Source organism: Convolutriloba macropyga, chromosome 2 (assembly GCF_964194025.1).
Source record: "Convolutriloba macropyga chromosome 2, txConMacr16.3, whole genome shotgun sequence".
In the NCBI taxonomy this organism is placed as follows: domain Eukaryota; kingdom Metazoa; phylum Xenacoelomorpha; order Acoela; family Convolutidae; genus Convolutriloba; species Convolutriloba macropyga.
In genome coordinates this window covers 25967096-25988650 of record NC_134469.1, presented here as the reverse complement: position 1 = coordinate 25988650, position 21555 = coordinate 25967096, and the positions used below count along the sequence as shown (strand labels likewise).

The 21555-nt window shown below is 35.2% G+C and overlaps 2 protein-coding genes across 2 annotated transcripts in view; both read left to right on the top strand.

Moving 5' to 3' along the window:
* The window catches only part of LOC142358572 (proteasome subunit beta type-3-like), a 361488-nt gene that overhangs the window by 171440 nt on the left and 168493 nt on the right, over positions 1–21555 (top strand). The window lies entirely within an intron of this gene.
* The window catches only part of LOC142358562 (uncharacterized), a 65682-nt gene that overhangs the window by 26188 nt on the left and 17939 nt on the right, over positions 1–21555 (top strand). Inside the window, exons 15-17 of the mRNA XM_075409962.1 lie at positions 977–1057; positions 13766–13864; positions 17794–17972. Coding sequence (XP_075266077.1) covers positions 977–1057; positions 13766–13864; positions 17794–17972 — 359 coding nt within the window. The remainder of the gene's footprint in view (positions 1–976; positions 1058–13765; positions 13865–17793; positions 17973–21555) is intronic.

Sequence of the window (21555 nt, the reverse complement as noted above, 5' to 3'; positions counted from 1 at the left end):
GGCTGTAAAGCGAAGTGGAAGAAAACGGTTATTGGCGACATCATTGTGTTTTTTGTCATCAATATTTTCCAATTTTGCTCTTTTTCACAGCTAGGAGAAACAGATGTCAAAGGGTTGTGGATAAGACGCAAAATAATATGTGTCCTCTAAATTTTTATAGCCTTTTTGCTCTTTCCCGCCAAATTGCTTTCAAGTCGGGTTTTTATGCCCACGAAATCGCTTTCATATGGATTTTTTTCCCACCAAATAGCTTACAGTTCGGTATTTCAAGTCTTAAAACTTGCGGAACAAAAATTTTTACCTCGCGGAACAAAAACTTGCGGAACAAAAAAATAAAAAGAAGGTTTGAATAGACGTGCTTTGAGGCGAAGAAATTAAGGCATCGCCGTATACGTTTTGGAGAAAAACGCGGGAAAACTTTTTCGGGTTTAGCGACCATAGATTAGTTGACTTCATCAAATCAATTTTTCATTATTCCAACAATTTCAAGAAATCAATTTTGATTTTTCTAAAGCAAGGATGAGAATTTTTTAACGAGCCCTAGACTGGTTTAATAAACTATTTGACTGTTGTCCTCACAAATGGGATAAATAGGTAAAGCCCGGAGGTCATTATTATAGCGTAACGCCTATCAGTCTCTAAGAAGGCGATTCGCGAAAACTTAAAACTGTTTTGAAATTTTTATCATAAATGACTTGCCCCACTCTCGAAGTTACTCTTAGACCAATATTAAGGTGAAAAAGGTTACTCTTAGCGTCTTGCTAAGGAAGAGGATTCCTACGTACTAAAGGCAGATACTAATAAAGCATCGGGGCTTAAATACAATAAGCAACATAAGTTTTCGCCAAAAATATTGAAATATTTTTCAGAATTTCAAAATAGTTTTCTGTTTCTATCTCTATTCTATTTCGCAGGTATGTCGGTAGTCTGCAAGCTATGATTACACTGAGTAACTTATAACCTCTTTTGTTTTTAGAGGAGCAGCCGAGATCGGGAAGTGTCAAAGAAAGCGCCTGCCTCAGAAGCCGATTCAGATACACAGTCAGAATCATCGCAGGTTTGAACCAGAATCCGTTTCTGTTATTGCTCTTACAAAGGAGTTCGAATTTGTGCTCCTTGAGTTGTCTTTAACACATGTCTAATGTTTAATAGCCGCCCTCATCTTCTCAGCCGGCTATTATAGCGCTCCTATTTTTTTTTAACAATTCAAAGAATTTGAATTGTATTGGGGAGCTGTCTTTTTACGACTCGAAGAGGAGTATTGGAGAAGTCCCTTTTTTTTAATCAATTTTATTGGAGTGAATTTTGAAGCGGGAAATGAAACACGTGAAAAAATTGGAGTGATTTTGTTGCTGAACAAAATGAAGAGTGGAGCGAAAAGAGAGGGGTTTTTTTTTGTTCATATCGCTGTTTTCTAGAGAGCGAGAAATTGAGGTGTGAAAAAAATTTCTGTAAGCGAGTGAAATTTTTTGTTCACGTGCGGCATTTTAAAGCATTTTTTTTCCATTTTTTTTGGTTAAGAGGTTTGGTTATGATTTTCTTTAAATTTTAGGCTGGTGTTGGTAGTGGTTTGAAGGTTTCTTGTAAGTTATATGAATTTTATGCTAATTCGGAGGTTTTTCATGCATTTTGCTGATTTTTGGGCTAATTTCTGCGATTTTTTTTAAATTTGTTTTGTTTTACTGCCTCAAATGGGTATTGAAAAGACCCCTATTACTTGAGAAGTTTTTAGTTAACAAATAGTTGCAGTTTTGTGGATATGAAGCAGTTTTTTTTACTGAGAAATATGACAAAAAATAGCGAAAATTGGAACTATTTTTCTTAATTTTTGCAGTTTTTCGTTTTTTTTTCTGTTTTTTAGATAAATTTCTTAGCCTATTAAGACTTGCCTACTGCTTTAGGATCATCTGGATACCCTATTGGCTGAAAAAAAAATTTCCTTTGGTTTTATTTGCTTTTGTAATATTAAAAAAATATGAAATTTTTCAGGTTTTTTAGTCAGTTGTTTGTAAGAGCTGATTTTTTCATCGTTTGGCATCAAGTTTTTTTAAAACTTCTCATAAGTGGTTTTAGTAGGTACTTGTTGTGTTGATGAAGTAATTTTGACAAAGATAGTTATTTCGGGGTCTCGATTGATGACAAATTTTGATCAGATTTATCATATTTTAATAGATTTGATTTTTTTTACTTTTTTGTTCTATGGTTTTGTTTCAAGACAATCCTAAATTAGTGGAGGCACGTTTTGTATGATGAGTAGTTGAATGGCATTTAAGTGGATTTCCACTTCGAGTCGTTTCCGGAATTCTTTCGGCTATGTTTTTTTTAAGATCTGTTCACACATTTTCATGATTTTTGAAGTCAAATTGGAGTAGTGATTTTGGTCACGCCGAAACAGGAAATGGAGCGAAAAAGCGAGTGGTTTTGCGGTGTGAATTTTTTTCGCTCTAATTTTAAAGTGGAGTGAGAAAATGGTGTTTGAACAAAACTTCGGTATCTCTAGTGGTTTTTTGTTCACATGCGGCAATTTCACTCTGATTTTTACTGTTTTTTCGATTTTTTGGATCAGTTTTTTTTCTAAATGGTTTTCCCAATCCATTCACAGCTCATTCTAGGCCTAGTTTTTTGTTTGAATTGATTTTTCATTTCTCGCTAGTAGTTTTTTTGTTCACATGCGGCATTTTGACATTGATTTTCTGTTTTCTTATTTTTTGATCTAATTTTTTTTAAAATGGTTTTCTCAATTCACTCATAGTCCATTCTTGGTCTAGTTTTTCTTTTTAGTCAATGAAAATTCTTTGAATTGTACGTCAGGACTTGTCCTGCTATGTTTTTTTACTTCGTCAAACTTTTTTTTCGCTTTACCCATTTTGCGCTTTTTCGACATTTTGCGTGAAATCTTTTTGACTTCTCTAGGCTAGTTTGTCTCTTCTCTCATTCTGCTAAAAGTGATTTTGAACATCAGCTGCTCAGCAAAGCAATTCAAAATGAACAGAGTCAATCTAAAAAATTGAAGTCAGAAATAGAAACGGGCTAAACCCATAAAGGCCAATTTTAGATGCCCGCTATTTGAACGTCGTTCCTATAAGTATTAATTACCTCTCTCTAATGCTTTTTGGTATTGATAGTAGCCCCTGTATTTTCTCTCTAAGAAACAGAAGTATGTTCAACTACGAAATGCCATCAAAATAAATCGGACTTAAAAAATGTTTTGTACAAAAATCTTTTTTTTTTCAATATTTATTCTTTCAATCCCAATCATGCTTATTGGAATCAACGGCGGCTATTTTCCGACAATCTGCCGGGTATGTGTTTGTCTTCAATCAGTTCTCTTAGCCCTCTCATCCTCTTTGACAAAAAAGACACTCTTCGACCAATCGTCGTTGTTTTCTTGATCTTGAGTTTTTCATTTGTTTGATTCCTCTGCTCATTGGGTGAGTCAAAACGAACAAGAAATGTTTGTTTTTGGGTGAGTATCAAACTCATTGTCTTCTCGCCTAAAAATTGAAGAAAATACGTAACTTTGAAGGTAGCTTATTATCTAAGCAGATGTAAACTGCTTTAAGGCATCACGTGATAGCCTTTTCAGGCCTATTGATGACGTACTAAATCGAAATGAGGTGTTCAATAGCCGCGAAGCGATAGTGAGGCTGTTACTGATCTCATTCTGCTTTTTTCCAATTTAGTGAATTTGAATGTTATGGGGGGTATGCTCAAATTAATATAATAATTTATTTTGAAATCTTACGGTTTTAACGAATTTGAATACTTGTTTTCCAAAAAAGTATTAACGACTTAATGGATTTTTTCATCCTTTACTCTTTTTCATCATGAACAGCTCTAAGAATCATATTTTGATCTGTGTAGAGGTTTTTACTCTTGCCTTACTATTTGCACAACTTGCTTAAAAATATTTTTTGCCACTTATTGTGGTTTAAGAGATCTCGCGCCTTTTTGAGTTTTGGTTGATTATTTTTAAATGTTTCTATTCATAGCTAACAGTTGTCACGAATTTGACTTGAATGTTTTAAATTTTTTGTTGTTTTGGATTTTTTCGGTTTTGCAATTGGTTTTTTTAATATTACTTACTCATTGATGAGATGTCTCGCTCTTTAATTAGGTATAATTGAATCAACTGAGAGTTTCTGTTGATTGCCGAGAATTTTATCGACTTTTACATTTTTTCTCGAAAAATTTTGAAATTTTGCCTGCTACGTTTGTTGCTTCTCCTTTTACATGATTCTGCAATCGTTTTCTTTAAAGTTGATATATGCTTTCTTTCTATGAATAGTGGAGTAGATGTTGAGGAGTTTTATTTGCCCGTTTCAATGATTTTGATGTCACTTATTTTCAATGATATTGTAAAGACCGGTTTTTGTTGCTCGTTGTCCTTTTACTTAGTCTCTGTTATTTTCCACAAAGTTTACGTTTGCTGTCTGAACTTCGATTGTGTAAAGGTCTTTCGAATTTGAGGTTATTCATTGTTTGAAATCATAACTTCGATTACCGTGTTTTTCTATAAGGGAATGAAATAAATGTTTTTTGTTTATTAGCTAACCTCATCTTCTCAGCAGGCTTTAATTGAGCTCATATTTAATAGCCGCAAAGCGATAGCTGACGCTATTATTCCCGTATTCTTGTTTTTCTATTTCGTCGTCAAGGTTTTTGTTACAACCATATGACGTCTCAATCACTTCAAATCTGGTTTGTGTTCATTTGTTCATCCAATTTCAGTTGAATTGCGTGCGTGACGTCATTTATCACCCGCAGTGGGTCGTTTTTTATTCGCCTGATTAGGTTTTTGTTCACACGTGTCTTACCTCACTCTCGAAAATGACTTCCTCACTTTGAAATTGACTTCTGTTTACTTCAATTCAAAGAGATGTCAAGCGAATGTGTGGCACTCTTTATGAAGGTTATTTGAGAGCAGCTAATAGAGGCAGCAATAAATTATACAGATTCTTAATCAAAATATTATATCTCAGCCCTTGAAAAGAATGCATTTTTTGGTCTCTTTTTTTGAGACTGCAAATCTACGAAGCTATTGCGGCTTTTTTCTGGCAATCTGCCAGCTATGTTTGTTTTTTTACTTAGTTGAATAAAAATTTGTTTCACTTTACCTCATTTTGCTGCTTTTTCGACGTTTTGCATAAAATCTTTTTGACTTCTCTAGGCTAATTTTATTCTTCGCTCAATCTGCTTTTTAACAGCAGTTGCTCTTTACTATGCTCTTTGCTTTCGTGGAAATCTTTGTACAAGCTTTGTTAATGAGTGTGATTGTGTTCTTTGGTTTCTTCAATTCTGTGAGTTGTAATACAGGATTAGTCCTGCTATCGTTTGTGTGTCGTCCTCTGACGCTTTTTTGGTTAAATTTGTTCACACAGCAAAGCTGAAAATGTTATTCTGTAAAGAACATCTTCCGCTTCTTTAAATTTCTGCTGACTCTCCGTTTCTTAGTGACGCCTCTCATTGGCGCAAGGCATATTTGAAGCTATTTAGCGGTTTGATTTAGTATCTATTGTTTTTAATTGCTCTTAAACAAAATTTGTAATAATTATATTAGTCTTGTCTGTTTTTTCGCGATTTTTTGCCTGACCGATTTTTCATGTGACCCATTTGATTTTTCGTCCTCAAAAGCGGGATAAACAGGTAGCGCCCAACGGACATTAAGTGCTCTTAGAGCTTTTCAGCTCTGTTTCAGCTCAAACTGTTCTGGAAACTTATACTTATGGTGTGAAGGGCGGCTCTTAGAGGTTGAAGACACCCTCACTAATGACACCCCTCCACAATTCACCCCACCCCCCCCCCCCCCCACCGCGGTGTTGCCCACCCACCCCACTGTTGCCGCCCTCTTCCGGTGAACCGCCCCACCCCCGTGGCTTGCTACTGACGAAAAACCGCTCGCTAAAAACTAATTTACACAAATCTTTAAAGCTTTTTGAAAGTGTCATGTTTAATAGCCGCCCTCATCTTCTCAGCCGGCTATTATTGCGCTCGTATTTTTTTTTATTTCGTCAAACTTTATTTAGCTTTACCATTTTGCCGCTTTTTCGACATTTTGCGTGAAATCTTTTTGACTTCTCTAGGCTAGTTTCTCTCTTCTCTCATTCTGCTAAAAGTGAATTTGAACATCAGTTGCTAAGCAAAGCAATTCAAAATGAACAGAGTCGGTGTAAAAAATTGAAGTCAGAAATAGAAACGGGATAAACCCATAAAGCCCAATTTTAGATGCCCGCTATTTGAACGTCGTTCCTATAAGTCTTAGTTTCCACCTCTAATGCTTATTGGTGTTGATAGTAGCCCCTGTAGCCTCTCTCTAAGAAACAGAAGTACGTTATGTTCAACTACGAAATGCCATCAAAATAGATCGGACTTGAAAAATTTTTTTGTACAAAAATCTTTTTTTTTCAATATATTCTATTCGTTCAATCCCAATCATGCTTATTGGAATCAACGGCGGCTATTTTCCGGCAATCTGCCGGGTATGTTTTGAGTTTTATAAGCCCTAGGTGTCAAGAAACCTCCTCTAGGGTTTCTTAATAGGTTACTGCATAGTATTACAACTTTTTAGTATTACAAATTTTAGCAATTTTTTGATCAAACTTGCATTTTATTTTTTTTTGAAAATTTGTCGTCTTTTTTAAGTTTCTTCAGCCTCAAGAGCCAGGAAACTCCCTCTAGGGTTTGGCAATAGGTTACTCTATAATTTCTATGTGTAATGGAATGGTTTTCAAGATCTGAACTTCACAAATTTTTTTATTTTTCTTACAAGATTTACAATTTTTTCATTTTTTTTTTTACAATTTTTCTCCATTTTTTGACTTTTATTGTCATTATTCAGGTTTTTTCAGCCTGAGGGGTCAGAACACCTCCGTTAGGGTTTGATAATGAGTTACTGGAAACCTTTTTTTGGCCATGGGTTAGTTTTTAACTTCTTATTATCACAAATTGTAGCATTTTTTTTTTGAGTTTGCAATTTTTTTTGAATTTTTTTGTCATTTTAAGGTTTAACCAGGCTCAAGAGCCACACAACCTCTTTTAGGGTTGTGTGTGATAAAAGTCTTCTGCATTGTTTCTAGGTGTATTTGAATGTTTTTCAAGATTTTAATGTCACGAATTTAAGAAGTTTTTCAAAAAACTATTTGCAAGTTTTTTATCTTTTGAGTTTTTGTTCCGGCACCAGGATCCTAGAGAACCCCTCCAAGGTTTAATAATAAGCTGTTGCATAGTTTTTAGAGTTATTGGAATTGTTATCAATATTTTAGTGACTCTTTATTTTATTCTTCGCTCAATCTGCTTTTTAACAGCAGTTGCTCTTTACTATGCTCTTTGCTTTCGTGGAAATCTTTGTACAAGCTTTGTTAATGAGTGTGATTGTGTTCTTTGGTTTCTTCAATTCTGTGAGTTGTAATACAGGATTAGTCCTGCTATCGTTTGTGTGTCGTCCTCTGACGCTTTTTTGGTTAAATTTGTTCACACAGCAAAGCTGAAAATGTTATTCTGTAAAGAACATCTTCCGCTTCTTTAAATTTCTGCTGACTCTCCGTTTCTTAGTGACGCCTCTCATTGGCGCAAGGCATATTTGAAGCTATTTAGCGGTTTGATTTAGTATCTATTGTTTTTAATTGCTCTTAAACAAAATTTGTAATAATTATATTAGTCTTGTCTGTTTTTTCGCGATTTTTCGCCTGACCGATTTTTCATGTGACCCATTTGATTTTTCGTCCTCAAAAGCGGGATAAACAGGTAGCGCCCAACGGACATTAAGTGCTCTTAGAGCTTTTCAGCTCTGTTTCAGCTCAAACTGTTCTGGAAACTTATACTTATGGTGTGAAGGGCGGCTCTTAGAGGTTGAAGACACCCTCACTAATGACACCCCTCCACAATTCACCCCACCCCCCCCCACCGCGGTGTTGCCCACCCACCCCACTGTTGCCGCCCTCTTCCGGTGAACCGCCCCACCCCCGTGGCTTGCTACTGACGAAAAACCGCTCGCTAAAAACTAATTTACACAAATCTTTAAAGCTTTTTGAAAGTGTCATGTTTAATAGCCGCCCTCATCTTCTCAGCCGGCTATTATTGCGCTCGTATTTTTTTTTATTTCGTCAAACTTTATTTAGCTTTACCATTTTGCCGCTTTTTCGACATTTTGCGTGAAATCTTTTTGACTTCTCTAGGCTAGTTTCTCTCTTCTCTCATTCTGCTAAAAGTGAATTTGAACATCAGTTGCTAAGCAAAGCAATTCAAAATGAACAGAGTCGGTGTAAAAAATTGAAGTCAGAAATAGAAACGGGATAAACCCATAAAGCCCAATTTTAGATGCCCGCTATTTGAACGTCGTTCCTATAAGTCTTAGTTTCCACCTCTAATGCTTATTGGTGTTGATAGTAGCCCCTGTAGCCTCTCTCTAAGAAACAGAAGTACGTTATGTTCAACTACGAAATGCCATCAAAATAGATCGGACTTGAAAAATTTTTTTGTACAAAAATCTTTTTTTTTCAATATATTCTATTCGTTCAATCCCAATCATGCTTATTGGAATCAACGGCGGCTATTTTCCGGCAATCTGCCGGGTATGTTTTGAGTTTTATAAGCCCTAGGTGTCAAGAAACCTCCTCTAGGGTTTCTTAATAGGTTACTGCATAGTATTACAACTTTTTAGTATTACAAATTTTAGCAATTTTTTGATCAAACTTGCATTTTATTTTTTTTTGAAAATTTGTCGTCTTTTTCAAGTTTCTTCAGCCTCAAGAGCCAAGAAACTCCCTCTAGGACTTGGCAATAGGTTACTCTATAATTTCTATGTGTAATGGAATGGTTTTCAAGATCTGAACTTCAAAAATTTTTTTATTTTTCTTACAAGTCTTTACAATTTTTTCATTTTTTTTTTACAATTTTTCTCCATTTTTTGACTTTTATTGTCATTATTCAGGTTTTTTCAGCCTGAGGGGTCAGAACACCTCCGTTAGGGTTTGATAATGAGTTACTGGAAACCTTTTTTTGGCCATGGGTTAGTTTTTAACTTCTTATTATCACAAATTGTAGCATTTTTTTTTGAGTTTGCAATTTTTTTTGAATTTTTTTGTCATTTTAAGGTTTAACCAGGCTCAAGAGCCACACAACCTCTTTTAGGGTTGTGTGTGATAAAAGTCTTCTGCATTGTTTCTAGGTGTATTTGAATGTTTTTCAAGATTTTAATGTCACGAATTTAAGAAGTTTTTCAAAAAAATATTTGCAATTTTTTTATCTTTTGAGTTTTTGTTCCGGCACCAGGATCCTAGAGAACTCCTCCAAGGTTTAATAATAAGCTGTTGCATAGTTTTTAGAGTTATTGGAATTGTTATCAATATTTTAGTGACTCCAGCTTTAGGAGTGTTTTCATAAATTTTATTTTAAAAAATTTTCGGAAAATTATTATGTTCCAAGTTTAGGGATCGTTGAGCCAGTTCAACTATTTAAAGCTAAAAATAAGGATACTGGATAGTTTCCTGAGACAATGAATTGGCTTTGAAGATTTTAACATTTGAATTTTAGCACGATTTTAAAGTTTGCGATTGTTTTCAAAATTTTTGAATTTTTTGCTTTTCTGAGTTTAGCGATCATTACTGGCCGACAAAGATTATTTAAGTTTTGCGGTTGGCTTAAATAACCTAAATCCAGAGTCAGAAATGTTTTCGAACAGTTTTTTGACTGTGAAATTTGGAAACTTTTTTTGTAGAGTTTGCAATTTTTTTACGAATTTTTAAAATATTGGATTTTTTTCTATTCGATTTATTTACTAACAAGACTAGAAAACAAAGTTGCCGAGTCGAATCAAGCAAAAACTAGCCTCATTAAACCGTAGCTAGCTACTGACGAAGCCAACACCTCGCCTGCCGTTTGAGAGCAATTTGCCCGACGTTAGTCGGTTATGTTTAACGACTTTGACGCTGCTTGTTCTCAAAAACTATCAGTGATTTTTGTTTTGCGCGTTTTTAGTTTTTATTTTTGTTCTGATCCATAATTTTATTATTGGAGATAAGCGTTTAGGTAAAGTTGAAGCTATTCAGAGAATTTGCGTTTTTCTCCAATAAGGTTTGCTTGCTTTCCCATCATTTATCTTTAATGGAACGTGTCATTGACTCTCTGATGTGGTGTAATTGTGCTACCAATTCTTTGTTTGAATGTATGTCTAACGGATTCAACAACTAAGTTTCTACTTGTTTTGAAAAACTATGAGTGATTGTTTGGTTTTTGCCTCTTTCATGTTTTTGTTGTCCTATAATTTGACTTTGCAGTTCACCTTGTCTCTCTCTAAGGCTGTCTAAATAGATCTGTTGTTTTCAATTTTGAATGAGTTTTGACCTTTTGTAAATGTTTTGATCGACAAGTATTGAGTGAATGTATCGGGTTTTGCCTAAGTATTGTAGTTTCTTGTCGGTAAGTTGGTTGGTCTTATCACCAGACGAAGTAATGGCAGTAGTCATAGGTTTTGTCTTAAAATTGAATCTTCTATAAAAATAGATATAGTAGAGGTGCAAATGCCTACCCACAACTCGCTTGTGGTGCGGCGACCTCTCTGCTTCTACGCCATGGTGAATGACATGCTTTCTCCGGGTTAGGGGATCAGGAGTGGCATCGTCAACATCGGGGAAAGGGGCACTGAATGTGGATTATTCTGTGCGGTGGTCGTGCTGGACTGGTGGAATTGAGTCCAGCCAGTTAGCTACCTCTACTGGTCTTTCTCACAAGTCAATCACTTTCAGGTCTTGGTGTTCTTACGGCAGTTGAAAATCTGGTTTACGTGGTGCTGCTTAACATTTGGGACAGCGTTTGTCTACATTGTAACAGATCCAACTCAAGTAAAGAGTTTAGCAGGCCGTAGTATCCAGTTCTCAGTTGTGCTAATCAGATACTTGCAGTTCGTGACAGCGTTCGTTCTTCGGCTATCTTTGGCGAAGATGGGCCTAATTGCTTGTTGTCTTTGTTCAACCGACTATGGACCGTTTGTCGGTGGATGCTTTCGAGCAAATTTTTGTAATCTTTGCGATTTATTTGCTCTTTATTGTTAGTGTTGTTTCGCGCGGTACCTGTAGTATCCTTAAGTGTCAGTCTCATGTAATGAAAACTGGTTGAGGAGGTTATTTTGTAATCAACACTTGTAGCTCTGATAACTGCCGACCAGAAATTGCTCTGATAACATTTCTGTGTGAACTTTAACAGGCAGCATTTACCCTCTCTGTGTAAGTCATTTATATCAGAAATTTTTACACCGTCTGTGATTTTACAAAGTGCAATGTTTTTTGGGTTTGCAAGTGGTTACAGTTTGTATTGCTGAATGTGGAAGCCCAATTGGGGCAGTGTAGTTCAGGACGCTGGGACCGATACTTGTTAGCCTCTGAGCGTTTCCCTTTTGTGCAGCCCCAGTCGCTACCAATCTTTTGGATATGTTATTGCGCCTTTGTAGTTTCTCTTTGATGCTTCTTACATCAAAATTGAGCATACCATCGAAAGGGACGCCAAGTACTTTGACTTTGGTCTCTACGGGTATTGGTAGATTTTTGATAGTGAAGTGTGGATAAAACTTGGCCTCCTCGCTCCAGTTTGTGAATACAGTTACACTTGATTTCTCATCTGATAATTTAATTTCTCTTGATTCTAGCCTGTTGTGTAAATTGTTTAGGCAGGGAGTTATCATGTCACGTAATTTTATAGCCTGCGGTGAGATATTTTTAAAGTTATATCATCAGCGTTAAGACCAAGCATATATCTTTCGGGGTTAGAGGCAGCTTGCTCATGTAGATGCTGAAGAGCATTGGTGAGAATACACCATCTTGGGGGACACCTTTTTGACTTTTCTTCGCTTTGTTTTCTTATATTCTACGTAAGAAAACAGGCCTTTCAATTTCTCATTTTCATCATAAATGGAGGCGTTAGGCTTATCATGTGTTGACCAATATGGTGTGTGTAGTAGATTATTATCAGTTGGATTGATGGTCAGTATTATGTGTTTTTGTATTATATATGTAAGTGAAAAATTTCTAATTTTACAGTTGTTTTTGACTGTAGTTATTCTTGTTAGCTTTTTGACTGTAGTTTTTCTTGTTAGCTGTAGTTATTCTTGTTTAGTTATTCTTGTTACCTTTTTGACTGTAGTTGTTCTTTGTTAGCTCTCTTAGTTATTCTTTTTAGGTGTAGTTACTCTTTGTTAGCTTTGTCACCCCAAAGCATCAAGTGACCCGAAAAAGCCAGCATTTTTGCGGCAAATTTCTCATTCTTTTTAAGAGTTAGAAAGCTGTATTTGAAAGAAACTTGAGTTTTCCGATCGCAATCTTATTACATGCGGCTATTTGACTGATTTTTCTTTATTTCTCTGGGTCGTTTTGTCTTTTTTTCTTGACAAAAATTTTTTGAATTGTTTTGCAGGTTTGTCTTTCTATGTTTTCTTCTCTTTTTTTTGTATAGATGCGAAGCTGTAATGTAGTTATTTTGTGTTGATCGGCTTTTTTATTTTGTCGTCTGACTTGTTTTTTGAGTTACCTTTCTGTACAATTTCAAATTAGCAATTATCTTTTCATGCCGCTCTCCGGCTGTTTTTTGTGACTTCATTTGTTCCCCTCAGTAGCATTGTATTATTGAATTGCGTTGTAAATGTTTCGACTTTAAATGGCTTTTGACACCAATTCAGTTGACTTAAGCATACCTTAACCCTTTCCTAATAAAAATTAAGTGTACTATTTAATATAGGCTGCTAAATTATGAACAAGCTGTCAAGAACAAGCTTCTATTTTTTTAATAGCCGACCTCATACGAGCCGGCTTTTATAGCGCTACTAATTTCTTTTTACTACGCTAGACTTGTCTCGATTTACCTCATTGTTCCGCTTTTTTGACATTTTGCCTAAAATCATTTTGACTTCTCTAGGCTAGTATCGCTTTTGGCTCATTCTGTCCAAAGTTCTCTTAAACAGCAGTCGCTGAACAGTGCAATCTAACAAAAACCTAATCAAAAATAGAATTGGGATAAACCCATGAAGCGCAGTTTAAGATGCCCATGTTTGAACTTGTTCTTATTAGTCGTAGGTATAAGGTCTAGTATTTGTGTGGATTCCAATTACTGTATTTTCTCTTTAAGAAACAGAGTATATATAACTACAAAATCCAATCAATTTAGCAATCATTATAAAAAAATTTTTTACAGTGAATTTTATTCGGTTCGATCAATTCCAATTGGGGCTATGGGAATCGATGGCAGCTGTTTTCCCGCAATCTGCCGGGCGTTTTTTGCGTCTAAGACTTAAGCGACTCACTTAACTGTTTCTATACCTTTTCTACGAACAGCTAGTCTATTTTGGAGCTATTTTGCCATTCTGTTTGCTATATTTAATTGCTCTCAAAAAGAAGTTGCCTGCAAAGTAGCAATAATATTAATCCTGTGGTTTTTCGAATTCTTGCTGAATGGATTTCTCGTCTGACAGTTTTTGACTTCTTTTGCTCAAAAACGGATAAAGCCCGGAAGTTGCTGAGAAGCTCTTTTAGAATTCTACTAGTCACTAGGTGTACAATTAACCGAAGCTGCTGAGAAGACCCATTATCATGATGCAAGGGGGCATCTTTTTGACCCCCTAATCCTGAACGATTGACCCCCCCCCCTGATGCTAGCCCACCGAAGGCAACCTCTTCGGTGGGCTAGCCTTAGGGTAAGGAGAACTGATCGATTGGTATTCAGTTTATGACTCCTAAGTAAAAAGTTTTTCTGAGCTGTGATTGCATGATTGCTGTTGTTTCAGTCATCTCGGAAAACACAAGACTCGCCGATACCCAAAAAGTCGGATGCAAAGAAATCTGCTAATAATACATCACCTCCGGCGGTAAAGCAAGCTGAAAAGGTAAAATAGTTTAATTCATGACTTGCACTTAAAAAATAATAGCAATTAAAATCCTGCTGATCTTTTATACGTTTTCGTCCTACCGCAATTTCTGACCGATTTAACTTTCCCTCGATGAAAAAAGAACTCAAGAAGACGACCGCGTGTTCAGTAGCAGTTTGATTTTCTCTACAAAACTTCAGTGCAACTGATATGCTCGATGCGAAGATGTCGAGAAGAAACTTAGATTCATGTTGGCATTTTAAAGAGCGTTTCCGAATTTTGTTTGTTTGATCTTTTTGTGACCCTCTAGGAAAGGTAGACTCTGTAGGCGTAGGTTCTTGCAACATTGAGAACGTTGCCTCGAAAGTAATTTAAGACCACGCTTGATGTATGGTGATCGCAATCACAAATTCTAAGCAAAGACAGCAAGAGAAGGTGAAGCCAAAAAAAGTCGAATATAACATAAAGCATAATAAAGAATACTTATGATTAGTTGCTCTGAAGCGAAGTTTATAGCAATAATATTAGTCGTGCTGGCCTTTTTAATGCGTTTTTTATACTATCAAATTTTCGTCTGATCATTTGACTTTTCCTAAAGAACGTGGTAAACATGTTAAGTCCGGTGGGCATTAAGTTTTCTTAGAGCCTTGCGGCTCAGTAGTCTCTAAGTACGCCATTCGCCAAAACTTTAAGACATAAATTCATGGTGTGAAGGGCGGTTACTAAAGTTTGACTCCCTTCCCACTTAACCATTTGTTGGGGGCATTAGCTAATCAAAGTTTTGGGCATTGATAGCTGTCTGAAATGGAAGGAATAGATGAGCAAATGCACGTTTCTCTGGAAATAGGGTACAAAGTTCAATTTCCTGTGCTTTATAACTATGATAAATTTCCAGTCGTCAATCGTAGAAGCTAATTTGGTCCAATTCCTTTGTTACTATCCGCACCATCTTTGCAGACAGTTTCTACTGGGCTTCTTTTTGGATGTCAAAGAATTTGGCTGTCAAAAATTTGTTTCGCTTTCTACTTTTGCGCTTTTCCGTTTACATTTTTGCAAAGTTTTTTGCTCGCAATCTGTTTTAACTTCTCCAGCCTAGTTTCATTTTTCACTATTCAACTGGCATCTAAAGAGCCGTTTTCAGTTAAACAATTTGAAGTGAACAGAGTTAATGTTGGAAAACGGAATTAAAAATAGCTATGGGATAAACTCACTAAGCACAATGTTAGCGGCCTGTTGCTTAAACTTTGTTCTATTCAATAGCCGCTATTCATTTCCTCAGCCCGCTATTCTAGCGCTCCTATTTTTTACTTCGTCGAACAAAAGTTTTTTCGCTTTTTCGACATTTCGCGGAAATTTTTTCGGCAATGTTCCGGGTATATTTACTGTTGGATACAGGTTTATATCATCCTCTAATTGGGACGCAGACGTAAGCCTCAATATCAAATCGAAAAATCCTATCAAAATAACAGCATGTAATTTTTAAGATCACCATCAGTTTTTGACTTGTATTGGGGTGCTGTCCTTTTTAAGATCTGTACACGTAATCGTGATTTTTAAAGTGATGATTTAATCATAATTTATTCGTAGTCCATTCTAGGTATAATTTTTTGTTTATTCAATGAAAATTCTTTGAGTTGTGTCAGGTTTTGTCCTGCTATGGTTTTTTTAGTTCGGCCAACTTTTTTTGCTTTACCTCATTTTTCCGCTTTTTCGACTTTTTGCATGAAATCTTTATGGGCTAGTTTCATTCTTCGCTATTTTACAGCACATGTATCCTCTCGACAAAAGCCAGTAGTATGTATGACGTGGAAGGAAATCAAAAAAGTTTGCACTTCAGATTTTTTTATCGTACATCAATCAATTTTTTCCATTTATTCTGTTCTGTCAATCCTAATCGGGGTTATTGGAATCAATGGCGGCTATTTTCTGGCAACTTGGCGGGTATGTTTCCAGTTTCTTTGCTTCGTTGAGTCCAAATCGGTGTCCTGAGAAGCAATCACAGGAGTTCTTCGTGTGCTAACCGAAGTGGATGCCCATCTCCTTAATGTTTTGTGCCTTTGAGTTTTGATCAATAATGCGTGCACTTTGAAATTAACATTAATTTAGTGATACAAACTTTATTTGAGGGCTGAATAAATCTATTTTCAAGATGTTAAACTCAATGCTGCATTTGAAAACTAATTTTTTAGGTTAAAAGGCTGAACGATATAGAGAGCTGAGAGGAGAGTGGTTTTCTGTTAATAACTTTTTTTTTAAAGGTAAAAAATTTGATCATGCGCGAGTTTTTCAAAGCAGTTTTGTTTTAACTTCAAAATTTTCAGTCAAAGGCGTTTCTCCCACTTTTTCAATTTAATAATAGTGTGCTTTGAAGCTTTTTGACCATCTGAAGCAAATAATACTCTTTCAGATTTCATTTTCAGCTATTTACCATTTTGCCTTGGGAGATTTTTTAAAACAGTTTTTGTATTCTTCGTCAATTTTCTATAGCTTTTGAGGTGTTTCTATTGAAACTAGTTCTGCTAGCAGTTTTTGTGGTCATTCAAACTGATTGATAATGATTTGGTGCTGTTTTATTTTTAGGAAAGTTAAATAAATTTGAGCAATTTTTTTGTCGCTTCTTGTCTGTGTTTCAAGTTTTTTTTGCCTATTTCTTCTGACTTTATACTTCTCGCTGTACTTTTTCCGCGTCAATTCCAAATGAAGAGATATTCTGTAGGTGTTGCTGCTATGAGGTGACCCTGGAAGGGTAGAGAAGTAAAGTTTTCACTCAAATAAATTGCTCAAATTTCTCGTTTTTTTTTGCCTTTTTAATAATTTTTAATTTTTCTCCGCCAAATTTGGGTAGGTGGCTGATATATCAGTAGAGGGTTCCGAAGTTGCCTTTTAGCATTGTTAGAGAATATTGTTCAATTTTGTTCATCGTCATCTAGGTTTTCTCTTCTTGAACCCATTTTATGTTGGGTATCAATTATTATTTTGTTTCAAATTACCTGTATTACAGGGGCTTTTCCGAATAGTTTTTTTGGAGTTGCAATTAAATGTAAATGTTACCAGATGCTTTATCAGTGTTTTATCAGATAGTTTCATTATTTTTCCTCTTATTGTTTTGAAATGTTTTATAGTTATGTAGGATGTTCGATTTTCTACTTCTCGTTGTTTCGGAAATTCCTCGTGCTCTACCTCGTCGAATAACAAATTGTTCTGGTTTTCACAGCTTGTTCAACATTTTGGGTGAATTCTTTTTGTGTGCTGTAGGCTAGTTTTATTCATCGCTTTTTATGCTCAAAGCGCTTTTAAACAGCGTTTGTTCAGCAAATCAATCTAAAATGAACGGAATCATAAGAACAAAACGAACAAACTGGATATACCCATAAAGCTCAATATTAAATGCACGCTACTTTAGCTTTGTTCTTTTAAGTCTTAGTTGCTAGCCGCTTTATCCCTTCATTAATAAACAGGAGTATGTCCAACTACGAAATGAAATCAAAATAGTGTGTTGTTTTTACAATTGTTTTGTACAAAAATCAAATTTTTACTCTTTGAGTTCAAATCCGGGTTATGGGAATCAATGGCGGCTATTTTATGGCAAAATGTTGGGTATGTTGCAGAAGTTGTACAATTTCTAAACCAATTATCGTCATTAGTTAAATCAATCTTGTGGCTGTTTAACTGATCGAATGAATTTCGATTCATTGCTGATTTTCGTTTAATTCAGTCAAATCAATTTTAGAGACACCACTGCTTGGTCAAAATTTTACGTCAAAAATGGCGTCTTCCTTAATTTTTTCTTGAAAATTCTGAATAATTTTGTGGCGGTTTATTATGATTTAGAAACTGTTAAGTCTCAAGTTAAAGATATGTCACTATAGGGAGGGGTCTGTCTGCGGGTTATGTATTAAACTGATGAGTTTTTGGGGAACTCGTCCATGTAATTGATGCGTTTTTAGAAAACACCTCCCGAATCAGCCAGCAGTGAAGATAGTACAGCGTTTGAACCATCAATTGGTAGTGAAGTGCAAGTGGCTCTTGGGGGAAGCAAATGGGCGGATGGGTCAGTACTGGAGATACACCCCAGGACCAAGAAACTCAAAGTGCAATTTCAACAAAAGTCCATGGCTGACAGATGGTTTGTTACCGGATATGTTGACTCTCCTGAAAATATATTTTTCATAAGTTAATTGATCATACTAGCTCACCTTATATTTTAATGATGGGACGCATCGTGACGGAAAGAAAAGATCCTAAGGGGAAAATTGGAATAGTAAAAATAAAAAATTGGGGCTTTTTGTTGAAATTGAACAGCTGTTTTCAACGTCCGTAAGCTTTGCACGCAAAATTGCCTCATTTGAACATGCATTCCAGGTATCTTTGTTGTTCATAAGTTGTGAATTGAATTATCACTACCGAACATGTTATTCTGAATAGCATTTGTTTTCTTAATTCGCTAAGCCAATTCAATGTATTAAATATAAACTCTGATTTCAATCAACTGTTTCGAATTTCCGCGTTTAGTTCTTGTATTTCAAACTATTGTCTAAGCGTCGGTATTTATACCCTAAGAAGAAGTGCTATGTTATAGCTATACCAGTGAATTAATTACACTATATGAATTGCTCTCAATCAAAGTTTGTAGCAATTATATTAGTCCTGTTGGTATTTCTTAATGCAATTTTTCTCTTGAAAGATTTTTCGTCTGACCCATTTGACTTTTCGTCCTTAAAAAAAGGGATAAACTTACAGAAGAATGGAGGCCCGTAGCCGCGTTTAGTAGTCCCTCAAGTGCTTAGTGCGGTGAGGCTACTGGGAAGGCCATAGCTTAAGGTTAGAAGGTCATTTTTAGGAGTTTTGAGCCCAAAATGTTGCAATTTTTCGTATTTTTTGTTTTTATTTTTGTTGGATCAGTCTAAAATTGAGGCTAGTTAAAATTGATAAAGGTCTTTTTTGCGAGACATAAGTACTTTTTATGACCATTTTAAGAGTTCTGGTACTCCAAACAATGGAGTTTTGGTTCTCCAAACCTATAGATTTGGTATTCCAAACAAAAACACGCATATTTATACTAATTTTCACATTTTTTTTTGTTTTTTGAGATTTTCTCATTCAGCCCTAGGTGTCAGGGAGCCTTCTCTAGGGTTTGACAATAGGTTTTTGCATAGTTTATAGTGGTAATGGAATGGTTTTCAGCATTTTAACATCACGAATTTTAGCATTTCTTTTTTACAAAACTGAATTTTTCGACGTTGATTGTCATTCAAGTTTTTCCAGCCCCAGGGGGCCAGAAAACCTCCTAAGTGGTTTGATGATAAGTTTTTTTGAAAATTTTTGTCATTTCTTAGGTTTTCCAGCCTCAAGAGCCAAGGAACCTCCTCTAGGGTTTGATGATAGGCTACTGCATTGTTTGATAGGCTACAATTTTTCCTAAAATTTTGATATAACTAGCAGTTTCAAGTTTTTTTTGAAAACTTTTGTCATTTCTTAGGTTTTCCAGCCTCAAGAGCCAAGGAACCTCCTCTAGGGTTTGATGATAGGCTACATGCATGAGTTTTTGGCAATTTTTTTCAAAACTTGCAATTTTTTTGACATTGCCATTAATCAGGTTTTTTTCAGCCTCAGGGTAAGAAAACCTCCTCTAGGGTTTGATAAAAAGTTACTGCAAGTTTTTCATGAGCCAGGGAATATTTTTCAACTTTTTAATATCACAAATTTTTGCAATTTTTTTAAATTATAAGCAATTTTTTGATAAAACTTGCAATTTCAAGTTTTTTTTAAAAAAATTTTTGTTTTTGGTCTCTCCAGCCTCAAGAGCCAAGAAACTTCCTCTAGGTTCTGATAATAGGTTACTGCATAGTTTCTAGATGTAATGAAATGTATTTCAAGATTTTAATATCACGAATTTAAGCAATTTTTAATACTTGCAAATTTGAATAGTTTGAATATTTGATGTTTTCTCGAATATTTTTTTAATTTTTTTTCGGGCGTCAGGGGCACAGGTACCTCCTACAAGGTTTGCTGTTAACTTGCTGCATAATATCTAGAGTTAATAGAGTGGTTTTTAATATTTTAGTGAATCGACTTTTAGCAATTTTCGATAGTTTAAAAATTTTTTAGTTTAAATAGTTTTTGAAAAATTTTTATCGTGTTCCAAGTTAATGGAACTTTATGACCATGTGAAACTATTTATGGATTGGGATAAAGAGACTGAATAGTCTCTTGAGACCATGGAATGATTCTGATAAATTTATCACAAATTTTAGCAAGATTTTAAAATTTTCACAAATTATTCACATTTTAACAAATTATTCAAATTAAATTTTTGAATATGAGTTTTCTGAGTTTAACGGCCGACAATACTTTTTAAGGCCAACACTATTTTTTAAGTACTACAGATGGGTTACATGACAGCACATGAGAGACAAAAGATGGTTATGAACTTTTTTCTCTGTGAAATCTGGAATCTTTTCTTTTAAATTTTGCACTTCTGTTTTTTTCTATGATTTAAATACTAACAAGTCTAGAAAACTAGAAGATCCAGAGTCGAATCTGGCCATGGAAAAATTTTCTAGCGCGTTCTCTCTCTCTCTCTCTCTCTCTCTCTGGCGGTTGGGTTTTCTTTCCTTCTCTTCCTCGTTCACGTTATATCTCTCACTATCCCGCTCTTTCCTTAACGCTTTTGTTGATCCGCACTTCAGCTGATGTTATGTGGCGTGGTGTTATCATCTATTACCCTACGAATTATTGTAGAAATGGTTTATCAGACGTGGCTTAACTAGAAAATCGTTGTAAAATGCTCTCGAACGAATTTCTTAGCAATTATATTAATCCTGTTGGTCGTTTTATGCGATTTTTCTTTTGACTGATTTTTCGTCTGACCAATTTGACTTTTCATTCTCAGAAATGGGATAAAGAGGTAGCGCTCGGTGGGCATTAAGTACTCTTGGAGCATTTCAGTTCACTTCTTCATGCGATTCAGGGAACCTGTTTTGGAGACTTATTTATAGTTTGAAGGTCGGTTCTTATAATTCTTAGATTGAGAAGTATTGGTTTTCTTAAGGTTTTTTTACCAGAACTTTTCGTTCAGAGGGTGTGTGACCTAAATGCGAAAAAGTAAAATTGCCGTGTGAAATAGTTTTTTTTGAGCGAGAGAAGTTTTTTGATCATGCGCTTCGATTAGTGAATGACTTTTTGACATTGAAAAATTTTTTTGAGACTGGCGCATATAGATAAGCGTTTTTTCGTCCATTTGGCTTAATTTTTTCACTTGTAGATCGTTTTTTCTCGAAATAGTTTTTGAACGATGCTGCAGTAATACGCAACTTTCTGGAAAAAATTTAAAGTTTTGCACAGCCTAATCTTTTCAAGTGTAAAATGGGCATATATTTCAACTTTATAGTTAGTTTTTGATTTCTTCCTTTATTTCCTCATGTTTTGATCAATGAGGACTTTTTTAAAATCAGTTTATATGGCAACGTTCAGTTCGCAGTTCCTGCCTTGAACAACTTTTTTGAACGTGACGTGACGCCTTTTTTTGTTTTATAAAATTTTACACACTAATCCGTTTTTCGCCATTTTGTCCAATTTTACATTGTTTTTGTATGTTTTGGGTTTTAATTCGTTGAAACTTTCTTTCTGTGCTCAGCCAGTGGTATAATTTCGTGTTAATAAAAGCTGATTCATTTTTTGGCGTTTAATATGAAGATTTTCTTACTTTT